This window comes from Mesoplodon mirus (genome assembly GCF_964341445.2).
Source record: "Mesoplodon mirus genome assembly, chromosome: 8".
Classification (NCBI taxonomy): Eukaryota; Metazoa; Chordata; class Mammalia; order Artiodactyla; family Ziphiidae; genus Mesoplodon; species Mesoplodon mirus.
In genome coordinates, this window is record NC_138984.1 from 113,192,540 (window position 1) to 113,201,927 (window position 9,388).

General features: G+C 49.7%; 1 protein-coding gene across 2 annotated transcripts; it reads left to right on the forward strand.

Moving 5' to 3' along the window:
* Window positions 1–89: 89 nt before the first annotated feature.
* IMP4 (IMP U3 small nucleolar ribonucleoprotein 4) lies at window positions 90–6,579 on the forward strand. Of its 2 annotated transcripts, XM_082631562.1 has the most exons (11): window positions 90–423; window positions 597–713; window positions 859–967; window positions 2,578–2,661; window positions 3,376–3,485; window positions 3,565–3,697; window positions 3,785–3,939; window positions 4,026–4,120; window positions 4,240–4,313; window positions 4,394–4,502; window positions 6,352–6,579. In XM_082631562.1, exons 2-11 carry the CDS (start codon window positions 711–713, stop codon window positions 6,377–6,379), a joined length of 900 nt encoding a protein of 299 aa, XP_082487688.1. In that variant the 5' UTR covers window positions 90–423; window positions 597–710; the 3' UTR covers window positions 6,380–6,579. The 2 variants fall into 2 exon arrangements, with proteins under 2 accessions (XP_082487688.1, XP_082487689.1); XM_082631563.1 differs by lacking the exon at window positions 6,352–6,579 and having other exon boundaries at window positions 4,394–4,939.
* Window positions 6,580–9,388: the final 2,809 nt, after the last annotated feature.

Sequence of the window (9,388 nt, forward strand, 5' to 3'; positions counted from 1 at the left end):
AGGCGCGCGAGGTCCGTCCCCCGAGGGGGCGTTCCCAGCCTTGGGCCGAGACGCCCACTGGGTGGAGGCGACTCGCTTAGTTCCCTTTCAGCATAAGCACCCTCAGAGCAGCGGCCCGGGGAGGTGATTAGCGCCTCGTCACGCGAGCACCGGCAGGGCACCAGCCACCCGGACAGTCGGCGAGACCTGTGGGTGTCTCCGAATCGCTTTTGGAATCGGCCGTTTTTTAAAGTACGGCTGTCGCAGTGGCGATGGAAGGAGGCATAGCTGTTCGGAAACCATTTTAAGGGAGGAGCGGCTTTAAATTCAGTTCTAGAACCGGCCGCTAGGCGATCATCCGGTCAATCGCTGTGCAGCTTTTACAGTTGCTGCACTATTTCGAGCCTACAACTATGATTATTTTAGCTGTTCGTCATCCGCACGGTAGGTAGTAAAACCACGGCCGGCGCCTTTATTAACGGCCGTTCTAAGCCACGTGACAGCACCTTGAAACACCCCCACCCCACCCCACCCCGCCTAGTGGTTGCTCCAGCTTCGGGCTGGCCAATCGCCTTGCGACTCCCAGCCATTTTAACTTTGGGCATTCTCGGCAGCAGCAGAATCTAGTGAGGCCTCTAGCGGCCTTCTCGGTTGAGGGCGGAAGCGACGACTGCGTGGTACCGGCGGCGCCAGAAGAGAACTCCTGGACTCACGTGGAAGTTGCGCCCAGGATGGTAGGAGGGATGGTTAAGCTCCTGTTTTGGAGGTCGGGGGCTCGCGGAGGCTGGGGATGTGGCCCGTGGGCTCGGGGCGGGTGTTTCCCGGGCCCGATCTTGCGCGGCGAAAAAGGTTTGTCTGAGCGGATCTGCTGTTTCCCAGCTGCGCCGCGAGGCCCGCCTTCGCCGCGAGTACCTGTATCGCAAGGCCTGTGAGGAGGCTCGGCGAACGGCCCAGGAGAGGAAGGACAAGGTTCGGCGTGCGCTCGAGGGTACGTCTGTCCCCGCCCCCCAGTCCCTGTAAAGACCCTCGGGCTTTCCTGTTAAAACCCAACAGGAAAAAGGCCAGTGGTGTCAGACGCTTTTAATTAGCATTTACTTGTGTTAGTATGGTGAGTATGTTTCAAGTATTTACTGGTCATTTTCCTTTGCTGTTGGATCTTCCTGATGGGTTGCAAATGTCGCTTTCATGATGGTGTGAATTACTTGTCATTTACGCTGCAGTATCCAGATTTTACAACTTGCGTAGTGATTTTATTTACAGTGTCTAGGTCTTCCCAAATTTAAACATTTCACGGGGTCCCGTATGTACTTCCCCTCTGTCGTTTTTATTCTTGCTACTTTTTTCACTACAAGGTAACAAGAATATCTTATTGTCTTTTAGTGCTGTTATGAGTCCCTTGTATTTTAAAACTGTTAACTCGTGTAGAACTTAATTTTATTTGAGTTGTAAATTAGGAATTTAACTTTGCAATATTTTCCCCGCTTTCCATTTGCCGTACTAATGAAGAGCCTGTCACACATGCCTGATTGGAAATGCCGTATTTATCCAGTTTGTTGGTTCTCATGTTGGTGGAGCTCTGTTTCCTATCTGATAGTACATCAACTCCATATCTCTATTTTAGATTCACTTTGATTTTCTTAGGTTTTAGACATATAAAGTATATGAGGTATGTGTATGTAATACTTATGTCAAGCATAAAGTTAAACACCTGTGACCTATCTGCCCGTGTTAAGAAATGAAAAATGATCAATATATTTAAATTCAGAAATATTTCCCCCAACTTAGATGAACACAGTATTGAATATTGATTAAAAATCAACCATTTCCTTGCTGTTCTTTTTGAGGATTATCATGCTTGTTTGTATTCTTAAATCACATTGGCCGATTTTTAGTTGTAAAGGTAGTATTAGGTTGCGTGCGTTCTTTTGCAGCTTTCTGTTTTGGTTCAGTGTTGTTTCTAAGATCCATTGAGTGTGGGTGGGGCTCCTGCAGGTTAACATTCCACAAGGTCTTCATCCATTTCCCTGTGGGTGCTGTTGAGCTTATTTTTAGTTTGGGGCAGGCCTGCTGCTGCGAACATTGTCTTCCATGTGCGAGAGTTTGTCCAGGGCATGTTGGAGGGACCTGCTGGGTTCGAAGGCGTGCTCCAAAATGGGCATGCCCACAGCCTAGCCCCTCTGCCAAGTCCAGCGTTAGTTCACAGAGGAAACCTCTGACCCAGAGCATCACGATTAATGATTTTATTGTCGGAGGGTTTCTGGTCCACCTTTGTATAGAAAGAGCAGTTTCCATTTATTCTTTAAAAATTAATTGTTAGTTTTTTTCTAACTACGAAGGGAGTGTATACTTGTGATTAAGTATTTTAGAAACCCTTCAAGTCTTGAAACTCAGGAACCATAGTAAATGAAATCTCCTATAACCACTGTTAGCAGGGTGGCCTGTAGCCAAAAGTAGTTGCATCCCTCTCCCCCAGTTACGTATCACCTCTCTGCTCAGGATGGAGTAAAAGGGGTATCTTTCCATCAAGTTTGTTCAGTGTTGTATAAACGGAGGGCTCCACGCAGCTGTCTCACTAGCCCCTCTGTCTTCCCTCTGCAGAGAACCGCCTGATTCCCACCGAGTTACGCAAGGAGGCTCTGGCCTTACAGGGTTCCCTGGAGTTTGACGATGCCGGCGGTGAAGGTGACCTTCCCTGACCCTGTGGGCCAGCCTCACTCCCTGCCGTTGAGCCCACTGGCTTCCATGTCATTCCTCAGACACCTTGAAGAAAGGTTGTGTAGCTCCCACTCCTGAAACTGTCCCCCAGATGCCCTTGTGGCTCCGTACAGATGACACCTCAGGGGACCTCTCCCTGAGTGCTCCCAATTGCATTTACATGACACAGTATTACCCCACTTTCTGCTTTGCTTTGTCTGTTGATTGTCCCCCTTACTAGGACGGTGGGCTCTGCTGGGGCCAAAGAGTGTCCATTTTGTTCACTGCTGTGTCCTCAGCTACCAGCACTTCATTGGCACTCAGATGTCTCATTCACTGCATTATTCAACAAATATGAAAGGAATCACAAACATTATAAATATTTGTTATGAGGGAATGGAGCCCGATACCTTTGGCCTTAACAGAATCTGGACTGGGGCTAACATGGTAGCTACTGGCTCCATGTGATTACTACAACTTCAATGAACTAAAATTCAATCAAATATAAAGATTCAGTTCCTTGGTCACACTTTTGTTTGTAGCCAGTGTGGCTGGGGGCCACCCTGTTGGCCCAGAGCAGGTAGAGAGCCTTTGCATCCTTGAAGGTGTCATCAGTGCTGTTCTAGGTGGATGTGGCCGCCCCAGGGTAGCATTTCACTTCTCTAGACAACGTCACGTTCTTGCGCCTCACGCTCCGAACAGGTGTGACCAGCCACGTGGATGATGAGTATCGATGGGCAGGGGTTGAGGATCCCAAGGTCATGATCACTACTTCCCGAGATCCCAGTTCCCGCCTCAAGATGTTTGCAAAGGTACCAGTAGATGGGGAGTTAGTGGGAGATGCTCTGGCCCCAGGAGCCCCAGTCCTAACCAGAGGGAGTTCACACGCAGGAGCTGAAGCTGGTGTTCCCAGGCGCCCAGCGCATGAACCGTGGCCGGCACGAGGTAGGGGCGCTGGTGCGAGCCTGCAAAGCCAACGGGGTTACTGACCTGCTGGTCGTCCACGAGCATCGAGGCACACCTGGTAAGGCTGAAGTGGGGGCGGGCAGGCTGCTGCCCTGATGGCCGGCCGGGAGCAAAGGGTCTCTGACGGCTTCCCTGGCCCTGCCAGTGGGGCTCATTGTCAGCCACCTGCCCTTTGGCCCAACCGCGTACTTCACGCTGTGCAACGTGGTCATGCGGCATGACGTCCCCGACCTGGGCACTGCGTCGGAGGCCAAGCCTCACCTGATTATGCATGGCTTCTCCTCCCGCCTGGGGAAGCGGGTGAGTCTGAGGCCGTGGGGTGAGGGCTGGGGGCCTGGGGTGCCAGGCAGGCTGGGCATTCGCCACTTTTCTGCCTTCTGCCCCAGGTGTCTGACATACTCCGCTACCTGTTCCCTGTGCCCAGAGATGACAGCCGCCGGGTCATCACCTTCGCCAACCAGGACGACTACATCTCCTTCCGGTGGGTCAGTGGGCTGGGCCCGAGCGGTGTCCTGACCTTTGTGTCCCTGTGCTGTTTGCTGTTGACCCCGAAGCTGCTCCCTGCCTCCCCTCACTCCTGCCCTGCCCCCCTTGCCCCAGGCACCACGTGTACAAGAAGACCAGCCACCGCGACGTGGAGCTGACCGAGGTTGGGCCTCGCTTTGAGCTGAAGTGTGAGTCTGGGGCTTTATCCCACATCTGGTGGGGGGCATGCTGGCTGTGTAAGTGACCATATCTCATCCCCCTTTGCCAGTGTACATGATCCGTCTGGGCACGCTGGAACAGGAGGCCACAGCAGACGTGGAGTGGCGCTGGCACCCCTACACCAACACCGCGCACAAGAGGGTCTTCCTGAGTGCTGAGTGAGCCCACTCCCCAGTCAGGATGTGGACCTGGACCCGGGAGCTGGGGAGAGGTCAGAATAAAGTCTGTTTGCCACAGCACCCTGCTAGCCTCTGAGTGGCCAGGACAGGGCTGTCAGGCTGAGCGTGAAGGATGTGGGGTCTCCTCAGCTGGGGACCTGATAGCTCTGGGACATCCTCAGGCCTGGTGGTGACGTCGTGTCTAGGACAAGGCAGGCCTGATGTGCTGGCTTGCCCCTGGGCCACAGAGGGTGTGGTGCTACCCTGGGAGATTTGGTGCTGCTCTCTGTCACTCAGGAGTCGGGGCCCTGTGACTTCATCATCTGGGAGTGGAGATAATAATGTGAGCATGGAAGTCTCACTTAGAGCAGGGCTTGGTGCTGGGGCCAGCTCTCAGCCAGAGACAGACAGAAAATAAACAAGAGGCAAACCATTTACTCACTTCATTGTGGCCTCCTTTGAGTGTAATTAAAGTTCCTCAGAGAACCCAGTGTACTTGGACTCACCAGCAGTGGAAAGCTTTATAATGACCATCTTTCCCTTTAAGGGTCTCCTTAGGCTCTCCCTGGATTACCGAGGATATTTCTAGGTTATCTAGGATGTCTGGTATGTGTGGATTCACCACTCTTTGATGGTCGCACACTCAAGTTGTTTCCTATTTTTACTACCACAAACATTGCTTCAAGAACATTGAACATACCTCTGTGCATATTTATGTGAGTATATCTGATGAGTAAAGTACTGCAAGTGGAATTGTGTCTTGAAAATGATTATAGATGCTGCAGAATTGTGCTCCAGGAGGCTGTCTCTCCCAGCCACTGTCATCAGATCTGAGTGTTTCCTGTGTCCTTGTAGGCACTGTGAACTGTCAGACTTTGCATCTTGCCCGAGCTCTAGGTACAAAATGGGTCCTCAGTTGAATTAGCATTTCTTTAATTATGACAGAGGTTATGCATCTTCAAATACTCATTGATTATTAGTGTATGTGTATTCTCTGTGACCTGTTAGCTCTTTATAGAAACAGTTGTTCACCTCTATGTTGATTGATTGTTTTAAGTCTTTTAATTGTGGAGAATTCCAAACATAAGAGCTGAGAGGACTGTACAGTGAGTCCATGAGCCCATCTCAATGTTGACCAGTCTGGTTTCCTTCATAGCCCCACCCACTCCCTTTATCCACTCCATTCGTTTATTTTGAAGCAGATCCCAGACACCATATCATTTCATCCATAAATATTTCCACGTATCTCTGAAAGATAAGACTCAACAGGAATAACAATACCACTGTCGCACCTAAAAAATCAACAATTATTCCGAATTCTTCACGTTAATGTTCAGTTTCCCTGATTACGTTATGTTTGTTTGAACTAGGATCCAACTTAGGTCCATTCATTGCAAATGATTGACAAGTCTCTTGTCTTTTTTAAAACAGCTTTATTGAGATATAATGCACGTGTCCCACACAGTTCACCTGTTTAAAGTGTACAATTAAATGTTTTTTTATCATATTCACAGGGTTGTACAACCATCACCACAGTCTAATTTTAGAGCATTTTTGTCCCTTCTAAAAGAAACTCCATACTCTTTAGCTGTCACTTCCCATTCCTCTCCAACCATCTCCCAACTCTCAGCCCCCAGCCCCTTGTAGCCACTAATCTACTTTTGGTTTCTATAGACTTGCCTATTCTGGACATTCCATAGGAACTGTGATAGGGAAGAACCTTTTGTATTCTATTACAAGCTAATCACTAAAGGGATGTTGCCTGTAAGCTTGAGTTATACATAATGGCTCATCTCTGGGAACCCTGCTTCCCAGGTAATGAGCTAAAATACCTTTGTTTAACTCACAGGAAACATCCTGACCAGGTCCACCTGTAAATGACTGCAGGGAGGAAGAAATTAACACATCCTCTCCAGAGGCCGATGGGAACCAGGAAGTGTTTGACTTTATTTCCTCCCCTCCTAGTATAAAAGGAGCCTGAATTCTAACTCAGGCAAGATGGTTCTTTGGGGCACGAGCCCAGCATCTTCTCGGTTTGCTGGCTTCCTGAATAAAGTCTTATTCCTTGTCCCAACAACTCGTCTCTCGATTATTGGCCTGTAGTGCGGCGAGCAGTATGAGCTTCAACTTGGTAACGGAACGGAATCATCGATATGTGGTGTTAGTTAGCATTGTTCTCAAAATTTATCCATGTCGTAGCATGTGTCAGTTCTTCATTCCTTTTTGTATTGCTGAACAGTGTTCTATTGCGTGTGTGTACCTTATTTATCCATCAGTTTATGAAATTTGGTTTGTTTTTCACTTTTGGGCTATTTTGATAATGCTGCTATGAGCATCTGTGTATAGGTTCTAAGTCTCTTTTATCCTATAGAATTCTCTTTTTAATTTTTTTTCTTTGTAATTTATTCAGTTAGGAAATTGGTTTGTCTTGTGGAGTTTCCAGAGTCTGGAACAAAAGCCCTCCCAAAGGCAGTTACCTCCAATCACTGGTGGATGCAAGCTGCCACTTGTAACTGGAGAGACTGGCATTTTTCCTTTTTTGCCAAATGCCAGACTTGTAGGTGGGCCAACAGGTCAGCCCACACCCAATCCAAAAGTTCGTAACAGAGTGGAGCAGTGGGAGAATTTTTTCAAATTTTTTGTTCCCTTTTGTGGCCTAGCAAAAAAGAAAGTCAGAAGAACTGTTCAATAGGGATGTCAGTAGTCTTATCTCCGCATAAGCCTTCTAGGTGAGGGTGGTGTCTGCCAGGTTCCCCCACTGTTTAAAAGTTACTCTTTCCTCTTTGCAACATCAGCACAGGCTGGGTTCTTCACAGTATTGCAAAAGCTTCTCCGAGTACCTTCCAGCACCCTGTCCACTTGGCTCTGTTGGGTGGCCTAGCACTCTGAGCTGGGGAGCAGGTGGCAGACTGGCATGTGGCATGTGGGCACTGGGGTGCTCAGGACCTTCAGGACAGTGCCAGCTGCTCCCACTGCTTGGGACTGCCGCCAGTGGGGTGCGCAGGAGGGCCAGCAGCAGCAGTGAGTCCCACTGCAAGAACACAGCTTGCAGTTCTCTGGGACAACGGAGAGGGGTGAGCCAGGGCTGCTGGAGGAGGTCTTGGGGGTCTTTCCATCCCCTACACCCAGCCTGAGCTGAGCAGAGGGCAAGCCAGGAGAATTTGGATGTTGGAGAGACATGGAGGGATGGTCAGTGTCAGGATGGCGGTCCAGTTAAACAAGAGGAGGGTGTGTAGTAGGAGGTGGACGTGCAGCCAGAAAGACAGACACCCAACCCTGGTGGAAGCATGGCAGGTGGGCTAAAGTCTCAGCCACTCTGTTCACAGGCCAGATAGGCAGAAAGGTTCCCAAACAGGCAGGCAAACAGACACATAGATCCCTGGCAAGACAGACTTCTAGATAGAGTCCCAGGGAGAGAGAGACTACAGCAGGACAGCCAGACAAATGGACAGATTATTGGACAGGTGGGAAGGTGCTCAGCCAGGCATCCAGAAAGACCTGTGTCCAGACACGTGGACACCCCTCCCACCCCACTTCCAGCCAACCAAAAGACAGCATTCCTCAAGGATAGACAGCCCCACAGTTGTACAGAGACCGTTAACTCAATGGAGAGACATTCCACTACCCAGTCAACTAGCCAGCCAGACCTTCAGCTTGACAGACTTACTCTTTGCCAGTAAGACCCAGCCAATGAGAAAGGCAGGTAGGTCCTCAGGATAGACAGATGTCTCCTAAGCCAGGGGGACAGATAGACGTGTACACCCCACCCTGTCGGACAAACAGACCCTCAGCCCCTAGTGGAACAGAAGATCCCAGAGTGCCAGAACCCAGTTGCTGGGTGAGCGGCCCTGCCGCCCAGTCCTCACCACAGGTGATACGATGGCTCACTGACCCTCAGCGCTGCTCCCCAGGTAGCACTGGTTTCCAGTGATCCCTGACATCCAATGACATTCACGATCAGCAGGGTCCATAAAGCCCTTTCTTGATCCCACAGTGGCTGTTCCCCCTTTACTCTGGCATCCACTATACCCAAATGACTGCCATTCGTATCCATGATTACTCAGGGACCCAAGCGTCTCTGTGACTCCTCCAGTGGGCCTCCATATTTTCTCAAAGTTCACTGATGCTTCTGTATCCTGCCACCCTGAGTCTCCAAGAAGCCATGAACATCCAAGAAATCTCAGTGATTCCACTGACATTCACTATTGAGCCCTGGTTAGGGGTCCTCAATGACCTTCCCTGACTCTTTTGACCCCTCAGTTATTTAGTAAACTAACATTCCAAGTCCCAATGGCTCCTCAGTTACTTTCAGTCTCTCACTGACCTCCCAGTGACAGCCATTGACATCCACTGACCGTCTCCATGAACCTCCAAGGAACTCTCACTGGCCTCCAATGAATTCACTATCGATGTCCATCCTCAGTGATCACTGCTGACCACCTCTGAACTCTCAAAGATGACAGTGATAAACCCTGAGTCAACAGTGACTCCTACTGACCCCTCAATAAGTGAAACTTCCCCATTAACTGGCTTTTTGACCTCTCAGTCACTTAAAGTGGGGTCAGCAACCCACAGCCTGCAGGACACACACACACACAAATCGTGACACATGAAATTAAAATTTAAAGTCCAGAAAGTTTGGGACACAGCCATGCTCATTCCTTTACATGTTGCCTATGGTTGCTTTCACCCTGCATGGCGGAAATTGAGTAGTTGGGACAAGGACCAGAGACCCAAGCACTTTAAGAAACAGTTTGCCTGTTCTTGACTTAACACTGATGAATTAAGTCCACACTCCTCACCCCCGAGGTGAAGGATGGGCTAGCCCATCTACACTGGCCAATCCTTGGCAGGGGCCGTAGACTCCTCTCTGCTCTCTCCAGCCT